This window comes from Nelumbo nucifera, chromosome 1 (genome assembly GCF_055504915.1).
Source record: "Nelumbo nucifera cultivar China Antique chromosome 1, China Antique-T2T, whole genome shotgun sequence".
NCBI classification, from domain to species: Eukaryota; Viridiplantae; Streptophyta; class Magnoliopsida; order Proteales; family Nelumbonaceae; genus Nelumbo; species Nelumbo nucifera.
The window spans coordinates 161,678,358-161,700,592 of NC_142649.1; the positions used below are offsets into that span (position 1 = coordinate 161,678,358).

The following is a 22,235-nucleotide window of genomic DNA, read 5'->3' on the forward strand; positions in this document are numbered from 1 at the left end:
ATATGTCTCCAGGACAGGTGTCTTGAAGTTCTTTGGCTGCGGGGCTGAGAGAATCTCTGGTGCTAAAGGGGAAGGTCGTTTTAGTGGAATCAAGGTCGGATGAACTGCTACCGAGCTGACTTCTTCCCTTCTCTTCTCAACTTCTATAGTAGGGGCGGCACTGCTCTTTCTGGTAGTACGGTGTGCGCATCTACGATGTCACTTCTTGGTCACCTCGTTGGTGCTGTTCACTTCGGTATTTGACAAAGTCTTGGCCCTGGCATTCTCTTGGTCTCTAACATTATCCCGGACAAGGGGCAGGTCCCGGTCTCTGACATTCTCCCGAGCAAGGGCTGGGTCCCGGTTGCCGAGGTGATAGGAGGAATCCCAGGCTGGATCCTCACACCTCACCCTGGGTTGCTGGTTGCTGGGATGCTGGTTGTCTTGTTGAGGGCACTACTGGTGATGTTGGGGGTGCTGATGCTAATTACTTTGTGACTGGTGAGGTTGGTCGTTCTATCGACTATGTTGCAGCTGGTTGTTTTGCTGGTCGACCACAAGGTGTCGGGGTGGCGATGGATGCCTGATAGGTACTAGATCCCGAGGTGGTGTTGGACCTCGGAGTGGTACTTGGTCTCAAGGTGGAGATGGTCCTCGGGGTGGTGACTGGCGTATGTTCAGCTGGTTCTGTTGCTGTTGAGGCTACTGGGGTGACATGTATGCTCCGAACCTCTCCTCCCATGCTCGTAGTTGCAAGTTCATGATTCTAACATTCAACACCAACTCATAGAACTGTCGTGCATCTATCTTGGCAGGAACCGTAGAGGGCTCTACCGCTGGGAGAGGGACACTCACACGAGGCATATGTGCATTAACTTGTTGTAGAGGGAACGTTGGGTTCTGGACTGCCGATACTCTTGGAAGAGTGATGGGCACTATGAATTGCCTGATAGTCACAGAGGGGATCTCTAGGTTGATTGCTGATTGATCTTGCCCCCCAGTGGCAGGCACTTCGACGTTCTTATTGTTGTTATTGCTGGAAGATGCCATTGTAGTTTGTGAAAGTAAAAACTAGAGGGTAGGAACCTGGCTTTTTGTCGTAGTTTTCCAAAGACAACGCTAATTGATGGTGCGCGATCAGAATGCTCTTACCTGGAGGGCAGCTTGGACATTGGTCCACTTTGTTGGCCGATCGAACTGTAAAAGAAGAAGAAGGCTTAGAGGACCCGGGGTGGCTTACCCGATGTGGGTGCTTCGATGCTTAAGTTAGTACTTTGTGTGTGAGCTGAAAACTTGTATGCTAGAAGGCTAGTGAGCAAATAATCGCGCATACCTTGTGACATTGAGGTTAGTGCCCTTATATAGGTGAACTACCATAGGTCTTACGAAACACCTCCGAGATCCCTGGCTCATACTATTAGGAATTCGTTCTGCACCAGGAGGTGGACTTTGGTTAGCTAATAAGGATTATTGAGTTCATCCAATCTGGGCCGGGCAGGATAAGGATAAGACTTGCAGGCATGCAACATGATTCTAGAGAGCTCGGAGACAGTTGGCCACGTGTCACCTCGTCAAGTTGGGCCATCACGAACTACTCAGGCCTCGGTTTTGGACGAAGTACCCGAGGTACCTGAGCTGACCTGACCCACAAAGATAGGAGAGAATGTCGAATCATCAGCCAATCAATAGATCACTTCCACGTGTTTAAGTGTTGATAGGTCGAACCAAATTATCCCTAATCAGTAACTAAAAACGAACGATACTAAAAAAAATAATGGGTTAGAGTCTGATTTCACAACATGTACTGGCCGCACATCAGAAACATCTCCTGCATTTTGTATTTATTATTCATGGGGAGACCCCATGTTCCCAAATGGTTTTGTTTTCTGTAATTTTTAAACCAAAAAACAATAGGTATGTCAAGTGACAGCTGGTCATCATATTCATTTTAGATGTTAGTGTTACACATTAATTTTGAAAAAGAAAATAAAGCATGACCTTATCATCCACCATTTCCTCTATTTTAAAAGGAACAATGTTTTCGTTAGGAAAAAACTTGGGTCATTCCTGGTTTGTTTCACCAGATTCACCGTAAAATTATAGCGTCAGACCTCTTTTTGTTTTTTAATAGATAATAGAAACAGAAGGCCAACTCTTTCGTTAGAGGCATGACACATTGAGAGAGCTAGCATCGGACGTCCAATGTTCTGTTTACTTAACTATCTAAAACACATGAAAAAAAGGGTTAGGTTTAACCAAATTCATTTATTTTTTTTTAATATTTTGACCTTTTAATCACTTATTATATTTTATCCCTAATTTTATTTTGTTTTATTACTGCCTGTAAGTCGTAAAGAATGTAGCTTTCATAGATAATAATTTAATCAAAATGTCATATTTAATAAAAAATTGAATAAATTTTTGTATCCTCAATAATTGCTCAGTAGTAAAACTGTTGTCCTTATACAAAACCCAAATTCTAAAGCTTCTTGATTAATACTTGAGAAGTAGTAAAACTATGAGTGTGTTCAAATTTTTTATTTTTTGGTTTGAAACTTGGATATAAACGAATTTCTTTTTAACTTTTGAATGGGGCATTTCGGGAAATTCAGGAAGAAAAGGGCATATGAGAAATAATTTCAAATTATCGGGGCGAAGTAATTTGAGAAGCACTTTTGAAAAATCGCTACAAATAAGAACGCCTCTGAGAAACGCTTCTACTGGCTATTGATGTTGATTACTTTTTACTCCCTCTTTCCCTCCATCGCAAGTTCGCAACCACCATTCTCTCTCTCTCTCTCTCTCTCTCTCTCTCTCTCTCTGCCATATAATCGATTGCAGACTCTCCACGCCTGCTGGAATGTGCCATCGTCGAAGCTCGAAAAGCTGGAAATATCAACTTTTCGCCTAGTTCTGTTCCAGCTTTATTCAGCAAAGGAGCACATAGGAATCGATTGGTACTCGAGAGTACTCTCACAGTTCTCTAATCTTTTTTTCTTCTGGAGTGTTATCTGCAGCTTCCTTTAACTCGTTCCTTGTTATTCCCGATACCTATCGTGTTAGTGCTATTGCATTTCTGGTTTCGGATGAGTACTAGCTGAAGAAATCGAGGTTCACGGAGTTGAGTTGTACGTTGATTTCTAACTACACCCGGGTGAGGAGAGGAGTTGGGAAGTTCAGATCTGCTGAAGAACTGTTGAAACTCTGAAGCTTTTCGATTTTCTGGAGTTCTTCTTTTTGCTCTATTAATTTTGACATTTAAGGGAGATTCGTTTGGTTTAACCAATGTAATGGGATTCGGGAAGCTTAGAGCAGATTTACGGACAAAAAACGTCATCTAAGCAGCTTTGACAGCTTCAATTTTTTAAATTGGACAGAGATTTCTAGTTTCTGCCTTTGGTTCTCGGTGATTCACGCTATTACGCGGATCTCGGAGAGGAAATACTCCCTTCTAATCTTTTTCAAGCTATTCCGAGATTTTCGGGTTTTGCTGGATGCGCGCAGATCCGCGGAGCAACTTTGGTGAAAAGTTGAGGTGCTTCAGATCTCTGATCTTCTTGCGGCAAAAGAAGCGGCAATGGTTGCAGAACCTTGGATTTTAAAGATGGGGAACCAGGTAAGTAACAATCTCAAGCACGCTCTTTTGCTCGAGGCTTCCAAGAAAAAGAACGCCAAAAGACCAGACCAACCAAAAGAGACCATTGGCATTCTTTCCTTCGAAGTCGCGAACGTCATTTCTAAAACCGTTCATCTTCACAAATCCCTAACCGACCCCGAGATGTTCAAGCTCAAAAACGAGATCTTGAAGTCCGAGGGGGTCACGAAGCTGGTGTCCTCTGACGAGTCTTACCTTCTCGAGCTCGCTCTCGCTGAGAAGCTCGACGACCTGAACCGTGTTGCTGCTGTTGTTTCTAGGCTAGGGAAAAGGTGTACTGAGCCTGCGTTGCAGGGCTTCGAACACGTTTACTCTGATATCATTACGGGGGTAATCGATGTGAGGGAGCTGGGGTTCCTGGTGAGGGATATGGACGGGATGATAAGGAAGATGGAGAGATACGTGAGCTCCACTTCGAATCTCTACAGCGAAATGGAGGTTTTGAATGAGTTGGAGCAGGCAACCAAGAAGTTCCAACAGAATCAGCACGAGGAGAGTCGCCGGGCCTTTGAGCAGAAGGTAATCTGGCAAAGGCAGGATGTGAGGCATCTCAGGGATGTTTCACTGTGGAACCAGACATATGATAAGATTGTTGCTCTGTTAGCGAGAACGGTTTGTACCATCTATGCTAGGCTCTGCATTGTTTTTGGAGACTCTGTTTCGAGGCTAGATTTTTCCGGCCTTTCTATTTCAGGATCAGACGCTTCTTCTGCAGGAGAAAGTTCATCTCCCGTTCAGGATGAAAGCAGGGCGGTTTCCGGTCAGATTGATGGTAACCATCATTTCCAGACGGTCTCAGGGCCATTGAGATCGGCTTCAAGAAAGGCTCATACATATAACTCAGGACCACTTGACAGAGGTAAAGTCGAGAGGACCACCTCTAGGTCTGGATTGGCAATGCAGAGAAATGACATGACTTCATTTCGTCCTGATGATTTTAATCTTCCTCCATGTGGAGCTAGCCCCGGGAGACTTTTCATGGACTGCCTTAGCTTGAGCAGTTCAGCTTCAAGGATTGATGATGACTTAGAATATGGAGACCATTATAGTCGAACTTCGGGTTGTTGCAGCATCGCAAATGGGTTTAGTAGAGAGCTCCCGCATTCATCTGGTTGCTCTAATAGGGTTGAGTTGAGCGTTCCTTTCAGTGGGGATCAACGACAATCCAAGTGTAGCACAATTAACAGCAGGTCACGGTTTGGCCCCAAAAGTAGATTACTGTTACACGCCCCTCCATCCACTATTGGGGGTTCTGCTCTTGCTTTGCATTATGCAAATGTCATAATTGTTATTGAGAAGCTGCTTCGCTATCCACATTTAGTTGGTGAGGAGGCTAGAGATGATTTATACCAGATGTTACCAACGAGCTTAAGAATGTCTCTGAGAACAAATCTCAAGTCTTATGTCAAGAACCTTGCTATATATGATGCTCCTCTTGCCCATGATTGGAAGGAGACGCTAGATAAGATACTCGCATGGCTTGCACCACTGGCACATAATATGATCAGGTGGCAGACGGAACGTAATTTTGAGCAACAGCAAATTGTTACTAGGACAAATGTTCTTCTGCTTCAGACATTGTATTTTGCGGATAGGGGAAAGACAGAGGCAGCTATCTGTGAGCTTCTTGTGGGGTTGAATTACATATGCCGCTACGAGCATCAACAGAATGCCTTGTTGGACTGTGCAAGCAGTTTTGATTTTGATGATTGTGTAGACTGGCAATTTCCCTATTGAAGGTCTTATATTCGGAGACCCATTATACTTGTATGCAAACAGGACTTGAACATGAAATGGATACAGATGTTGGCACTTGGAAGCATCCCTTTGTATACAAATGGTTGGATGTTGTATTTTATTGCTAGGTATGGAAAAATATTTGACTTGTATTGTACAGTACTCCAAATTATTTATAAAACAAGTAGACATCCCAGTTTTATTCCTCTTTCTTTCCTAAAGAAGTGACTAGATGATGGCAATGCACAATTTTGAATTTTTCTTGTTTTAGTTGAGTATTGTTTTATCAGATGAAACGATTCTAATATTAATCTAATATATACTTGGAGCAGTACCTGTAAAACCATAATATTAGTTAACCATTTGTTATCAATGTTCCCATTTGGCCATTCATCTCACTTTGTTGTTTGTTTCGTTGTGACCGTTGAGTCATTTGGTCTCTTTCCTCATAGGAAGTGAATAGCAAGACAAATGATTTAGAAACAAATGCCATAGTTATGACTTATACCGTGGATTTCAGCTTAGATTAAGAAGGATGTGTAGCCAAGCCTGTAACACATGCCTTCTATAAATTGCAAACAGCACCGTCTTTATTTGGAATTCTAAACTCTGTATCTCTTGTTAAATTTACATATTTGGAAGTGAATACTGAACAAGGGAAATTAACTGATGAATTTTCAGATCTTCATGAAGTAGACAAGGCCAACATGGTGGGGCTCATGTGGTTTTACTTAACTGTGACTTGCATTTCTTTTGCACTTTTCTAACATGGTAATTCTCCTAAGTATGTAAAAGAATGTTCTAAAGTATTTGATGATTCTAAAGGCTCGTTGTCTTTGCTTTAGATGCACTTTGCTTTATCTTTTTCTTTGTAGAAGAATTGGCATCTAGGGCAGTCATTTTTACTCTTAGTTTCAGCTTCTAATTTTCTTTTTCGTTTACTTTCATGCGGAGACTCTTTCTCCCAGGATCATAATCCCAACAAAAACAAGGGAACAGGAAATATCATACAGAAGGTTTACGGTCTTGCTTATAATGTAAAAACAAAATGAGGTTTTGGCAGTAAGGAAGCTCTTTCTTTTGCATCAGAGCAATTATCTTGTCTACCTAGAATGACTGGTGCTGGAAAGTTCAGATGAATCCAGCTTCCTTTTGTTCATTCAGTCTGATATTCAATTTTTGAAGGCTGAGAATCAGAGCCTTTATTCCTAAAGGGCCATTACCCAATATTGGTCCCAGCTATCCGGGGTCTTGGGGGGTGTGTATCGGGCATAGAACTTTGGCATTTTTTTGGACAAAGTGGCTATTGTAGACTGGAACTACATTCTCATGCCTGCCAGTCTGAGATTTTACCATTGCACCAAGCAATAAGTCCTAGGGCCTTTATTCCTGTGAAAAGAAAAAGCTTTTTACCCCCTAAATTATAAAACAGTAACCCAATATTAGAGCTTATTTCCTTTATCAAAAAAAATATTACAACTTATTTCCCACATCATTATGGAAGTGGTAGAAACAGAACATCGTTCCATTCTTTAGTTTACAGCCACAATACCCAAGTTCTAACCAAAAAAAGAAAAACACTTTACATAAAGTGCAAAGTGAGGTTGCATCTTTATTTTTCGGAACCGACTCCTACCGGCATATCAACTGATTTTTCTGTGTAATGTCTTCACTTGCATATCAACTGAAACTGAATGGATTGAAATAAAATAAATGAAAAAGCATTGAGAGATCAATAGTAATTTAGTTTCTTTTGATTATTTTTCCCTTTTGAGGGGGAGCATATGGTGTGGTTGTCCCCATATTATGTTTTTAGGTGCACAAAAATTGATGGGATATTGGAATAATTAGGTATGCAAATTGCAAAATGATGTTAAACTTTGGACAACCTAGGTTTTCACTGTGTATAAGTGGAGTGGATATTGGTGTAATGGCATTGCCAACATTGGAGTCTGTGGAATTACTGAACATTTAAATATATGCGAGCAGGAGAGAACATAATATAATACGTAATAGTGTCATTACATATATAAAATCTAATTGCTTTTATTTTGTAGCTCAGATTGCAATGCTCAAACTTAGACTGCGGTGGACGGTGGTTACACTGCAAAGAAAAACTGATGTGGTACGCTGTTTCAGTATGCCAAGCACGCTTCATGATATTCATGAAAATCTTGTGGACTTTGTTGTCTTTCGTCTCATAAGCATTTTTGGCTGCAAGAAGAAAAAAGTGGGTAGGATTCTTACCTAGTACATACGACAGCATTCTGAATCGCTGCCGATCGGATCTTGATAAGCGTTAGACGAGTCTGCTTGAATGCTTCTCTTGAAGGCTCAGTTTGGAAAGAGTACAATTGTACAAATACAAATATGTAGTGTACAGTGCAAAAATATGTATTTTGTATTTCTAAATCTTGTTTTGCACTGTATATATTTGTATTTATACTCTTTCCCTAAGGCTGTGTTTGGTTGCAGTGCAATTTTATTTGCACTAGTACAAATTAAAAACTTCAAACTCTTGTTTAATTTTATTTTGGGTTTTACTTTATTTTGTTTCATGTCTTAATTTATTTCATTTGTACTGTAGTCAAACAAAATAAGCTAAAATTTGAAATAAAAATAAGTGATAATTTATACTAAAATAACTGCCATAGTTTCCTTAGTGCAAATTTATTTGCATTGCAACGAAACACAGCCTAAGGCCCAGTTTAAAAAGAGTACAAATACAAATCTGTCGAGTGCAAAACCTTGTATTTTGTATGTATTATACTCAAGGTTCAAAGTATTGATACAGTCCGATATGCCAAATTGGGTGTATCGGACTTTGTATCAACACTCTTTTATATATTCTTTTAGTTTTTGTTTTTTTTTTCTTTTTTTTTTCCAAAATATGTTCAGGGGGTTGGTTAAAGGCCTGGTTACCCCCTGAAACAGGTCTTACCCCGAAGCTCTTTATATTTTGCATATTTACGTGACAAAATTTTGAACCTTGATTGTACTGTATATAATTTTAATGGGTAAAATGCTTAAACCTCCCCTAATGTTTCTTATAAATACTGAAACCTCCCCTCCTTTTTTAAAGGGTTTTTTACTGTTCAGTCCACCCTAGAAATCTTATCTCAACCGAACAGTTGAGGTAGGTGCCAGCTCAGAATTGATGCTAATTCAAGGGCAGGTATGGGTGTTATAGGTGGAGTTGTTTTAAATTTTGAATTATTGTAGGTCTACAGTTCAAATCAGAATTCTGAGGTGGAGTGCAGTCTAAAAATCCCTTTTTTAAATTGGACTAAGTCCTCCCTTGTCAAATTTATGTCTAATGAAATTATTAACCCATGTTAAATCTTTAAATTTTCAAAATAATGGGATGCCTCCACCAAGCATGATTGCACCACCGCCACTTCATCCTAGGATGCCTCCTCCACCAGGTGGCATTCATGTCTTTGGTCACACTTTGCCTTGGTATGCCATCACCACCAAATCCTTAGGTTGCGTTTAGTTGCAATGCAAACGCAAATATGTACACTACATATTTACCCATTTTTCGATTCATGAATGTAAACACGGTTCACATTTTAAACCGTCTTTGCATTCATCTTGTTGGTTGAAATTGGTGCAAAAGTGTGGGTCCATCATTAAATGCTCCAACTATCTTATACTCCAATGCCTTAACTTTGGCCAAAATGTTAATTATCAAAAGAACACAAAATTGTATACAAAAAATAGGTACAATAATGCTCTTTTTTCAGAGTATAAAAGTATCAGAAAATACATTTTTACTTTGATAATCATTACTTTTTTATGTATCAAACAAACGCTCGCAAACGCGAACCGAAGTACATAAATACCCTAGTTTGACATTTATATCACAAACAAACGGGGCCTTAGCAGCAACAGAATCAACAACAACAATAATGATTTGATTTATCCTTAAAGTTTAAAGGCGATGAAGGGGCTTTAACTACATTGCGTATCGTTCATTGCTCAGTTTTTAGTACTCCCTGATTTGCCAAGGTGGAGACTTGAGATTGGTGTATGGATTACTTGTTTAGTTTTTTCCATCACAACAACATAATTAAAGAATTGCTTTTAGCTCTTTAGAGTTACTTGGGAACACGGTTCAAAATATCGATATGCCTGATATGCCTTCGATGCCTTTTTTATTTTTTATTTTTTTTTGCAAATGGTTCAAGGGGATTGGTTTAGGGCTCCTCCACCCCCTAAACCGGTTAGACTCCCAATGTACCCATTGTAGGGGCGTATCGGAGGGGCCCCAGAATGATACGTATCGGCCGTTATGTGTCGATACTTTGAACCTTGCTTGGGAAATACTTTTGCCTGAGTTGTTTAGCCAGTGGAACTCAAACCATATATTGGGCGCTATGCAAGACAATTTCCTTAATTGTTGACTCTAGTTTAAAGAATGTGATATATTGAATGTGGTTTTAGTGTGTTCACGTAGCATTTAGGTAACCTTGCAAGTCTGGTGTGCTAACTAAGGTTAGAAAGAAAAAAAAAAATCTCCCTATTGTTTGTTCAAATATCTCTAATTAGTCATTGCCAAACAATTATAAAGGGGCAAAGTTGGGTTTTTAAGAAAATTAAATGTCACAATTTATGCGGATCTTGACAGATTATTAATGAGATGACATCAACTATTAGGGGAGCTTTTAGTCTAATTTGAAAAGTGAAGTTTCAATATTTATAGTAAATACCAAGGGGGAGGTTTAAGTCTTTTACCCTAATTTTATTTCTACTCTTTTTAAATTGAACTTAAGGCTGTATTTGGTTGCGGTGCAAATGCATTTGCACTGATGCAAAATTATGATAGTGCAAATTATTTGGGTGCAAGCTTTGATTTATTTTCGTTTCAAATGTTACCTTACTTTGATTGGTTGCAATAAAAATGAAGTAAAATAAGACCCAACATAGAATAAAGTAAAACAAAAATTTGTATTTTTTTCATTTGCACTCTTATACATTTGTACTAGTGCAAATGAAATTGTACTGCAACCGAACACAACCTAAGTCTTAGTTTGGAAGGAGTAGAAATACAAATACGTACAGTGCAAAACCTTGTATTTTTTATTATTTTGTGTGTATTTGTACTGTACATATTTGTATTTGTACTCTTTCCAAACTGAGCCCAAGAAAATCAAATATTCTAATTTTGTTGCATGTAATTAACTGAAATTTATATTATCTATTACTTGTGATCAAATTTCTTATTTGGTTATTGGAAAGTCTAAAAATAGGAGGGCTCTAATCAAAATTTCTTAAACTAACCTTATGGTTTAGCTAATTAATTAACTCTACCTTTACTGTTTACATATAGTCTTAGAGTACCCCTGTGTTTTCTGACAATTGTCTAAAACCTCCCTTACCATTAGCTTTCCGTCACATGCGACATCACGTGATTGATATATTTTCCAAAATTTTTTCAAATACCCTTTCGTCTAAGTTCACTCCATCTCCATCTCCATCACCGTCACCAGTGAGGGATCTTCGTCCAAGTCTTAAAACACCCTGTTGCTCTCAAGACCGGTCTCTATTATTGAGCACCACTGCTGTTGGGGATAAGTGGTTCATCCATTTGTCTCCATTGTTGAGCACCATCGTTGTTGCAATCAATTGTTCCATCACTTGCACTTTGGAGAAACCGATTGAGCAGTTCCAAGTAAACCCAATCTCCAGCCAATGCCCTGTTTCTTATTCACTAGATGCCATTACCGGCATTACAGTAGTGCATTATTTGCCAGATCAGCTTGAAGGGCGCTTCTATTAATTTATTCCATCGATTTTAACAATAGAATGTTCTGATAGGAGATGTTTAAATTTTGGAAAGAGCTTGATTCAAACACCCAAATGTTCTCAAGACCCGGTCTCCATTCTGCATAGTTGCAGTCACACCCAAAGGATCAGTCAAGTTACGCTACATCTTAATTGTTGCTATGATACCTTACCCTCTACGATTTGTAAAACAGCGTGGTTTTTAAGGGCGACCCAGCAAGGACTTAGAGAAAACGGAGTATCCTACAGCTTTTCAAGGAATACCGCCTTGCTCTTACTTTCTTCCAGAATACATCTCAACGTTGCTTCATAAAAAAGATTAAATGAAGTTGCTACATAAAGAAGATTAAATCAACCTAGAATCGTTTCATTCAACATTAGGAAATCCTTTGTAATAGCAAATCCCATCTCTAGAAAAGAAAAAATAAAGATAAAACCCAGAAATAGGAAACTAGAGCTTACTTGCCCAGTAGAAATTCTCAACAAAGCCCTCCTAATTCTGGCGTCCATCTGCTCCGAAACCCTCGTTTGGACTCTCATAAGCTCCCCAACAGTAACGGAGAATGGAGACCAGGATTTGGAATGGTTATCTGGTCTCTCCCTTGTACTATTTATTTTTTTCTCACTTTTTCTTATTTTATTTTGAAAATTCGAAAGAGAATAATGGGTAAAATAGTCTTTTTTGTCTTTCTGTTAATGGCAAGGAAGTTTTAAACAATTGTCAGAAAACTTAGGAATACCTTAAGACAATATGTAAATAGAAAGGGTAGAGTTAATCAATCGACTAAACCATAAGGATAGTTTAAGAAATTTACCCAAATTTCTTTTAATTTAAGGCTATGGCTAAGCATAGAAAGAATTGATTCTTTTCAAAAATTTTAAGTTGAACATGATGTCACGTGATACTCATAACTGATGATCTGTTAATGGTAAGTACTGGATTGGATTGGTATTTTCTTCACCTGTATTTAATAGGGAGAGAATAAATAGACGATTTGAAAGTTCATGCATGAAGAATAAAGACATAATTAATGAGAAGTGAGATTATTGAATAGTGTAATTAATAAGTATTTAATATATACATATTTTATGGAACCTTCTATCAGATGCATTATATCGATACCTTGAACCTTGACTATGCTTCATAATAGAATTAAACCCATTCCATATGGACAACTCCACGCATGCATTACATTTCATCAGTCCATACGGCTGTGAGCTTGTCTATTAAAAATTAAAGACAATCACACAACTTGAGCTTGAGTCTCCCTAGACGGCAGGCACATTTAAGGCAACTCGTAAACCACTTAGGCAACTTCGTACTTGTGTAAATATTAAAAATAAAATAACTTTTATTACATATAGCATCTACATAGTTCATGTAATTCAATTATTCAAATAAATAATATATTTATGTTCAACAATTTTAACTAAAAATTATAAAGAATAATATTCAAAATTGATATTTTATAAACCAATGGAATAAATAGTCTATCAAATCTACATTAAAACCAAAAGATGATTTTAATCTCTAGAAATTTATGCAAATAAAATATTTTTTTTAATACTTAAAATTAATATATATATATATATATCAAATTATTAATTAATTAATATTTTAATTTAATTACATTAAATAACAACATATTAAATATTTACAAAAATAAAAAAAATGATTAGAAAATATTTGAGAGTATAATATTAAATAGAATCTATCAACTCTATTAATCAACATTTATACCAAAAAATTATATTTAATTTTAGAAAAAGCTATAGTAACAAAACTATCAATAATATAATAATTATACTAGTAATTAAAAATTTACATATTATATCTTAGAAAATTTAACAGATTTGATATATTTTAAATTGAAATTATATTTTTTATAAATTATTAATTGATATTTTAGTTTACATTTGAGAATTTAATGACTTTTTTGTTAATGTAAAAAATTAAAAATAGTAAAGTAGAAAATAATTGATATAATAATTAAAATATTATATGTGCATATGTTATGTGTTTTGGACTCTTGATTGTTGTACTATCAATAAAATTGTGTGATATTTATGCATCCTGTTATATTAATTGTAATGTATTTTATCACATATACCATTAAAATGTACATTTCCTTTGTATTTATACATTATTTGTGTCTATTTGATTTCAAATTTAGTGTTATTAATATATTTATAGAATTTGTATGTGTTTCTCCAGTATATCTAAGCGTTTCCATTTTTTTTTTGTCTGTATCCATGCGTTTCCAAACATATCCGTATCCGTATCCACATCCAAATTGTCCAATATAATATTTGATACCAATACTTTGACCCTTGCTTAGGACTTTCAAAATTCTGAGTAACTATTAAATGGGTCTGGATCTCCATTTTGAATCCTCATTATTAATAGGGTCAGTTTTGGATTTGCATTTTGAGTCTAGATTATATATAAATTAGGTTTGGTTTTACATGTTTCCGCCCAAATTGTGTATATATACGTCTGTGTGTGCATGTGTTATATATGTCAAAGATAGCTCCGGTGTTTTAAATTTTTTATGTATAGTGGTGGTGAAACAGGACTCATGCAGGACTCCATATAATTGGGACCTATGCTTTTGGTTCTTTATTATGTATTTTGTTGATGTTTAATACCTTCTCTGCTAAATTAATTCATCCTTTTATATGACCTCTTTATTTATAATTTTTATGTATTTTTGGGCAAAATTTATTTCTTTTATGGCTAATATGTATTATTTACTTCTTTAGTACATGGATACTTTTAAATATGAATCCTATGTTTTGGAAGTTCATTAAATAACTTAATATTTTTATTACTTAACTTACATATATTCTAATCTGTTTTCCAATATAAAATGATTATAAAATTTTTCAAACCATTTTTTTTATATACAACTTTTGGGAACTAAATGGCTTATAAATAAGATTGGATAAAAAGATTTTGACAATTTTGTTCAAATTTTATTGTATCCTTAATTTTTGTTTTATTTATTTATTTATTTTGATTTAAAGAAAAATTGTAACATTTTTTAGTTTGTACTTTGTAGTTGGTAAAACCTACTATTATGCATCATGGATGGACATATGAATATAGATGATATTCTCACACGTGGTTAAGATACACAATGGTACATTAAGATTATTCTATTTAAAAATTGAAAATCAACAAGATATTTTTGAGTTAAAAGCCCGTAAATATCTCCACTGTAGTTGAAAGAGCTTTCATGCGGTGGCTTCTGGCTATATAAGATTGGCCTCACGAAGTTATGTTTGGTGAAAAACCCAAAAAAACCAATAATATACTTTCATAAGTTGCAAAATTGACTTTCCACAAAACTATTTTAAGCGACTTTTTCAAGGCTTAATTTAAAAAAGAGTATAAGTGAACAAAATAATTCAAATTACAAGCTTTTGTACTGTATATATTTGTATTTGTCCTCCTTCCAAACTGAGCCCAATGATTTAGTCAATGCAGCCCAATCACCTTCTTGCCTCACTGTCTTTTAAAACGAGTCCCATGATTTATTTCACGGGAGATATTCCCAATACAAGATTGCAACTGTTTTGGAAGCATGCATGAAACTGGTGAGGTGCACCGACTATCAGCTATGATATTCTTCACCCGGCAGATAGGGTAAGAGAAAAAAAACCCAGCTTCTCCATTCTATTGACCATATAATTCCTGCAAGCAAAAACCCTGAATACACTCTTAACATACAGGTACGGGGATATCCCCAATGTGCTTTTGAATTTATTTACAGGGTTTTTGCTTTCCAGGATCGGGTGCGGGTTCCATTCAACACCTCTTCCAGTCATCGGCAAAATTCATTCGCTTTAAAAAGTCTTTAGACTAAATCAATGGCTCAGAATTAAAAAAAAAAAACACCCTATATATATTGGACAGAAACAAAACCATTTTACTAAAAAAATTCAACTAGAACACCTGCAACTTTAACTAGTGACATCTCTGACATCAAATTTCTTTAGACAACATCACATAAGAAACTCTCCCTGATGTCCGTCAGTATACATTTCACCTTGGATGTGAATATTCGTCAATTTATTATAAAGCAACATCCTCTTTGAGTTGGTTATATTTGGAACAGTAATGAAGCAGCAGCAGCAGCACTTGGGTCAACATCCATATCTTGAGTAATTAATGAAAATATCTATTTTGTGGGTTGACGAATCATGAATGTATTACTGCACTTGAGGTGCCTGCATGAAGAGATACTGCACGAAAGAGGATGTGTTAAAGCCATCATCTGTAAAATAATATAGAATACCTTGAAATTTGCGCCATCACTTTTCATGTCACATACCTCAAACGACTTGCCTGATCTCTCAAACTCCAGCATGCTGAGAGCAACTTCACAGCTCTGCGAGACTATGGGCTCAGGGTCCTTCGCAAATTCCTCAAGAAGTGACACACTTTGGCTATCTAGTAGATGAAAAGCAGGAGAAAACTTAAAGCTGGATACAAAGAGCTTCAAAAACAATGAATTTGAAAAGAAAAAGTTTGCCAATGAAACTGCATTTGTTTGCGGTGTAAAACTCCACCGACGGAATTCAACACCAATAGTTTAAAATTTGTAAACCGTTGTATTTTGGAAAACGTGATTATCGATGTAGTATTACATCAATTTTATCAATGTAGTATTTACATTGATTTATGATGTAAAACTACACTCCATCCAAACGCTGTCGAATACAAACCGGAAATGTAATTTTACACCGACAAATGCACACCAGGAGTGGAGTTTTACACCGGTCCACATTTACACCACAAACAAACGCAGCCAAAAGCAACATGCAACTACAAAGTTGAGTAGTTAACCATTGTACATCAACATTGAAATATCACGGAACACATGAACCAGAGTAGGAAGTTGATTTGTTCAAGTTTCTAATCTGGTCACCATAGGCTACAAGAAATAGAGGGCGACCCATTAACCTAATAAACAATTGAAAAAAAAATTCAAGGAATGACATCCCTTTTGGCCACAAATAGTGGTGTCAATTGGAGCGGATTTGGTCCAATCTGATCTGATTCAATATGAGTCCAAGTCCATTACAGATGGATCAGGTCCAATCCAATCCAATGAATACTCTCAACCATTTTGGGTCAGTCCAATTCAATGTCTGGACCATTTAATCTGTTCAAATTGGTTTTAATTTAGATTGGTTCCAACCCAAACTTGGTCCATTGACACCTGTATTGCTATCAATGGACTGGATATTGGTTCAATCCGACCAATCCAATATAAATTCATTATGGATGGATCAGGTCCAACAATCTAATAAATACTTTGTCCTGGACTGGTCCAATTCAATGTCTTATTGGTCCATCCAACCCATCCAAACTGATTTTGATTTGGACAGGGTCCAACCCAAAACCACAAAATCATGGATATCAGAGTCTTGCAACAGATTTCTTTCAATAGCCCTGAGCAAAAGGGGGTGAATAAAGTCAAACAAAGTTGTCAACTGTCATTTTTTTATCAGCAAATAAAACTTTTATTAATAAGTTGTCAACTGTCATTTAGTACCTGCAATGGAGCCAAGTGCTTCAGCGGCTTCATGTCTAACCATTGGATGCTCATTAATATTCCTAAGAACTTCAGAAAGGGCAGCAGAAGCAGCTTTGTCTTGCAGTTGGCCCAAGACATATGCAACCTGAAACAAATTGGACATAATCATAAAATCTCTAATACAGAGAAAAGAAGGGAGCTGGTGGAAAAACCATTCCACAGCTGAAGATCAGATACAGACCATACAACAGATGGCTAAAGTAAAATTATAGAAGGGTATGGACTGAAGGTCGGTAAAATCTTTTTCAAAATATCCTGTTCTAGTTTTTTCACATGCATATCTGGACATGAATCAGCTCCTAGTAATGGTTATGTCCACGTTGTAGAACCCATTCAGACCCACAAAACACATGATGTTGCAAGATTTAGTCTATACATTCAACTTTCTTTGTGTCACATAAGATGGTCTTTGTGTATCTTGTTGGATTGTGGCAAACAGAAAAACCATCTACCCCATGCTTATAAATACACAATTCACATGTTATACAATTTATACTTATCAAAGAGAAAAAAAAAAGCAATTTCTACCTTCAAAATCTACCGGTTGAAGTATATGGTTCTGGTCTCTACTAGTATACCTTTTTTTTTATTAGTGTCTCTACTAGTATATCTTACCTATTGGTAAAACATTTCAGAGTTGATTATATCAAGAACACAGAACTCTTCTTCTCTTTTTTTTTTCTTTAAAAATTTCCCCATTTCTGTGCATCTAATAATTACTAGAGAAGCATAGAAAGGATTGATTACACTACATGGCTGTCATTACATACCACAAGCCCAAAAGATAAAAAAAAGCACCTACAATGACATGCAATAAAGAGAAAAAATCAACCTAGCTGATTCTAAACCAACTTTGAGTCAGTTAAACAGCTTTAGAATATAAGCCCATTAGCAATCATAAAAAGTACCCTAAGCCCAGTCCATGGGTGATGGGATTTTTTTAAGAGAGAGAGAGAGAGAGAGAAGCTAAACTATTGTATTATACTGAAAAAAAAATGTGCACAACAAGAGGCTGTATTCAAAGGTTAAACAAAAAACTGCCCCTGCCTTGCTAACACCCTACACTCAGATTTACAAAAAGGTTTCCATATACAAAAAAAGAGTTATAGTCTGTACTCTGTAATCTTGAACATCACAAAAAGGACATCTTTTAAGCATCCTTTGTTTGGGACAGCTGAAACCCAAATGTGTCTAACCATGAAATATGAACAACTTTTGTGGTTAGAGTAATATAAATGTTCTAACTAGAGAATGATTCGTTTAGGTTCTCATATCCAAGCTCACCAATCTTCACTTTATCTACTACAACATGTTCACTCATTCTAGCATGATAACAACCACCTCAACCATTTGAAGGTGACCATAAAAATGAGCATACCAAATTCTCCTAGTTCTTGACCAATCTTCACTTTATCTACTACAACATGTTCACTCATTCTAGCATGATAACAACCACCTCAACCATTTGAAGGTGACCATAAAAATGAGCATACCAAATTCTCCTAGTTCTTGACACCACATTATGTGAACTCTCATTCTGTCCCCATGGACCTAATATCATTGATAAAGTCATAGAAGACCGGTATCACTTTATACACATTTCCACTCCACTTCTCCATACAACCCCCAAACTAAAAGTTGTCAAATTTTAGTTTAGTCAATGATACATGGCACACCACACCATTTAGCCTTTCCCACATTTGTACAAGGGGTTCCATCTTCAAACCTGTCCAAACGCCAATTTTTTATTACACCCTATCCAGACATTGTGTTTCTTGGATGACTGGTCCTTGGAATAGTGAAATACCTCAGTCCAAGATCACCAGATTATTTGTCCAATTTGCTATTGTCACTGAACTAATGAAAAATCATAGAGGTTCCATGCTTAATTTCTAGTTTCAATTAACTTATCAACTTGGTGCTCTGATTTAAGGGGTTTCCGACAATTTCAGGGTTCCCCACTTCTTCTAAAGATAGCATTAGAGCCTTTTCTATTGTTCTATGGACTGGTTCTTGGAAAAACCACAAAGACTGGTTCACAATGAAGAAGCTTGTAAATCAGGATTTTCACACCAAATATAGATTCATGAATTGAACCATCTTCAAAGGAAAACCTCCTCCGCTCTATTGTTGCCACATTCTGAAGACCTAATCATCATTACTTCTTTTTTGGTCATTGAGCCTAAAGATGATTATTACTACACCATTTTATTAAGCCTACAGAATTACATTGAGTTGAGAATACATTCATTTTTATCAATAATAGTTTGTCTGATTGAAACCCAATACCTTGACTTGAATTCAATGCCTTTTGCCTCCAAAAACCTGTATGTTCTTTCCTCCAAAATCATCGTCATCGTCAATGCCTTGTCCCAACTATATGGGGTTGGCTACATGAGTCCTGTTTCTCCATTCTGTTCTGTTCATGCTATAAAATGTGCCACAGAATTTGCAAAGGGGATAAATCTACAATAACTTAGCCTTGTCATCATATTTTATTAAATACTCCACAAGGCTCTGTAACATAATCATTAGAAGGAAAATGTCTTCCAACTACCTGAACTTACCAATGTTTAAGCTTTTACAAATTGGACTATACTCCTAGGCCTATTAACTAAGAATATACACTGCACGAGACCCCCAGATAATCATGTTCAAATTGAGAAACTGAACAGCTGTAGTCAATGGAATCAATGCAAATAAGTATCACATTATCATTTTGGTCAGTGGTCTTAGACCCATTGAAGCAAATGCACTGCAAACTGTGGTTTTCCCTATCCCAGAAAAGAGTAATGGCTTCCAATATCACCTTTTAAATCTTTAAGGAACAGTCTTCAAAATGCACATGCATGCACATATAAGAAGAGTAGTCACAGGAAAACTAAAGGATTTCAGCTCATAACTTTTCAGTTGCACCAAAATCAACTATTTCATCCCTCACCCCTTCAAAAGAAAAATGAACCAAGAAAAAGTAAAAGTAACCTCCAAACCAACAAAAATTAACCTTATGACTTCTTGCTTTTCAACAACAGTCTAAAGAAATCTGACTTACCATAACCTCAGAAAGTTCTCACATTCTAATCCCAACCACTCTGAAAAGAGAACATAACAATAGTTTCTGTAACTCTTTAGATAAAAAAAATAGTTCCTGCAATTATAAGAAGATCTAACTTATCAAAAAAAAAAAATAAAAATCTAAGAAGACCTATGTCATTGTGGCTTCATTAAAAAAAAAACAACCTTGTCCATCATATATTGAGTCATGCCAGATCTCAGGCATGACCAACATTTTTTTCTTTTATTGGTAACTTGGCCCACAGTTTCAATGTTTCATTTCCATAGTTTTGGTGGTAACTTCATGCTAGGTAACCAAAAACCTAAATTTTCAGATTTATTTGTTTCAGTTAATCTTGCAGATGACAAAACATGGGAAAATTAAATGTCTACATTTGGATTTATCAGTACAGATGGAAAAAGAATAATCTTGCTGCATGATAGGTGGTATGAGAGTGGTGTTTTTTATTAGCTAGAAGATGAGATGATGGTAAGGTTCATACACAGATTCTTCTCAATCATCTATCACTATTTTTCTAAGGCAACAATGAAGTGTCACTGTCGCATAACATTATCAGAATTTAGAAAGAATCTGGATACCTCATGCCGCAGGAGAGCACTTTTAGCACCTAAAGAATCAATTATAGCGCTGATAGCTCCATCACCACCATCGTTTCGAAGAGCAAAAAGAGCTCCATATCGCTCATACATGCCCTTTTCTTCATTCAAGAGAACTTCCCTTAAATTAAATGGGTAAAGACAATCAACAAGCTAGTCTTAATTGATACAGAACAAATCAGTTTGTTCACCAGCTTAAACCAGTTAACAAACTAGTTCTAACCCATAGAAAGCAGATTGACAATTCATGACCAAGAATTGTTACGCTTTGACAGACAAACCTTAGCTGATCTACAGAAGAACTAGAACAAGCAGGCATGGCTGGATCAACTGACAGAAACGGTGAAGCAGACACTGAAGATATTTGATTGTTATCATCAATATCTTTCTGTTCCTTAATTCGTCTAAGAGCCAATTCACATGTTTCTCGCACCTCCTGCGCAGGATCTGACACTAAACTCTTCTCTAAAATAGGAATATTACTCTTTAATCCAATGGCACCAAGAGCTTCCGCTGCCTGCATAGGTGCGTCGTGCATAAAGATCATACTAGAAATACAAAATAGCAGCATATCATAGGAGACCATAATAAATCCAACAGAAAAAGTTACCTCATGACGAACAATGGGATGCAAAGAAAGATCTTCAAGAACTCCTTCTAAGGCAGGAATAGCATCAGCGTCTTGCATTTGCCCCAGCGCAAAAGCTGCCTCATGGGCAAGCAAATTCGAACAATCCCTTGTTGCTAGAAGCCAAATAAAAGTTAGTTCCGACTGGTTATTAACTAATAAACATATAATGGGTGAATAATTTCTGCTTTAGGTGTTGAAATCGATTCAATCATTGGTGCAGATTAGATAGAGAAGCATGAGCTCATGTCAACTTCTACAACTTAATCACGTTAAAAATTCCATGAATCATAGAATAGTTTTTGGAGGGTGGATACTTAAAATAGGAGAACATTGGGGGGGGGGGGGGGGGAGGAAAGAAAAAGAACCCAAGCAACGTTTATTGCAAAATTCTACGAGAATTTATAAGTGTTTTTTTTTCTAATTTTGTTATAAAAGGAATTGATGAATTCAATATGACAACTGAATCTCTATAAACATTATCAAAGCCGAAACCATAGTTGACCAATTATAAAACCTAATTCATTAGAATTTTGAAAATAAAATATGGAGAAAAACGTTAGAATCAAAAACCAATTCTGCGATATCCGTCGAGAAAACTTACCGCGGACGAGCGCCTCACGAGGGCCAGAGCCTCGGAGATTGCGAAGTGAGAATAGAGCTCTGAAACGCTCGGAAATCGGCTGGTCTTGATCGAGGAGTCGCTCGCAGAGGAACTTCTCTGTTTCCGGAGAAGCGTAGAAGGAACTTCCGCCAGCCATGGATTCGCAGGAAACCGGGACAGAAACCCTAGCTTCCCCGAGACAGTGGAGGCTTGGAGTTGGAGCGTGGAGAATCAGATGCCCCGCGAAAGAAAAAGAGAAGAGTCAAAGAGCATCATAAGTATAGCCGTTGTATTTCTCTGCTTAGAAAGATGGGCCCCCGAATTAAAACTATAGAACCCACTTTCGGTGACTAGATGGAATCAGCCCATTGGAAGAAGATTCTTTCTTTCATTCTTTTTAGGAGCCCACAGAATGCACAGTGCTGTATATCTTTTGGGCCTCAATGGCATTACCCACAGGAGGTCAGCTGAGGTTGTCTTGTCCCTGCGAATTGGGCTACAGGCAGTTGGAGCCTTTCGGTTATAAGCCCATATACAAAAGACACGTATATAGGAATCTCTTATCAA

The 22,235-nt window shown here is 36.8% G+C and overlaps 2 protein-coding genes across 2 annotated transcripts; one reads left to right on the plus strand and one right to left on the minus strand.

The window, feature by feature from the left end:
- Positions 1-2,702: 2,702 nt before the first annotated feature.
- Positions 2,703-5,573, plus strand: LOC104610067 (uncharacterized). The gene has a single exon (XM_010276532.3). It carries the CDS (start codon positions 3,557-3,559, stop codon positions 5,369-5,371), a length of 1,815 nt encoding a protein of 604 aa, XP_010274834.2. The 5' UTR covers positions 2,703-3,556; the 3' UTR covers positions 5,372-5,573.
- Positions 5,574-15,069: 9,496 nt separating this feature from the next.
- Positions 15,070-21,926, minus strand: LOC104610068 (deoxyhypusine hydroxylase-B-like). The gene is made up of 7 exons (XM_010276533.3): positions 21,669-21,926; positions 21,047-21,180; positions 20,718-20,953; positions 20,419-20,557; positions 16,723-16,849; positions 15,496-15,614; positions 15,070-15,406 (listed from the first exon to the last, which is right to left on the minus strand). Exons 1-7 carry the CDS (start codon positions 21,823-21,825, stop codon positions 15,374-15,376), a joined length of 945 nt encoding a protein of 314 aa, XP_010274835.1. The 5' UTR covers positions 21,826-21,926; the 3' UTR covers positions 15,070-15,373.
- Between the last annotated feature and the right edge of the window lie 309 nt (positions 21,927-22,235).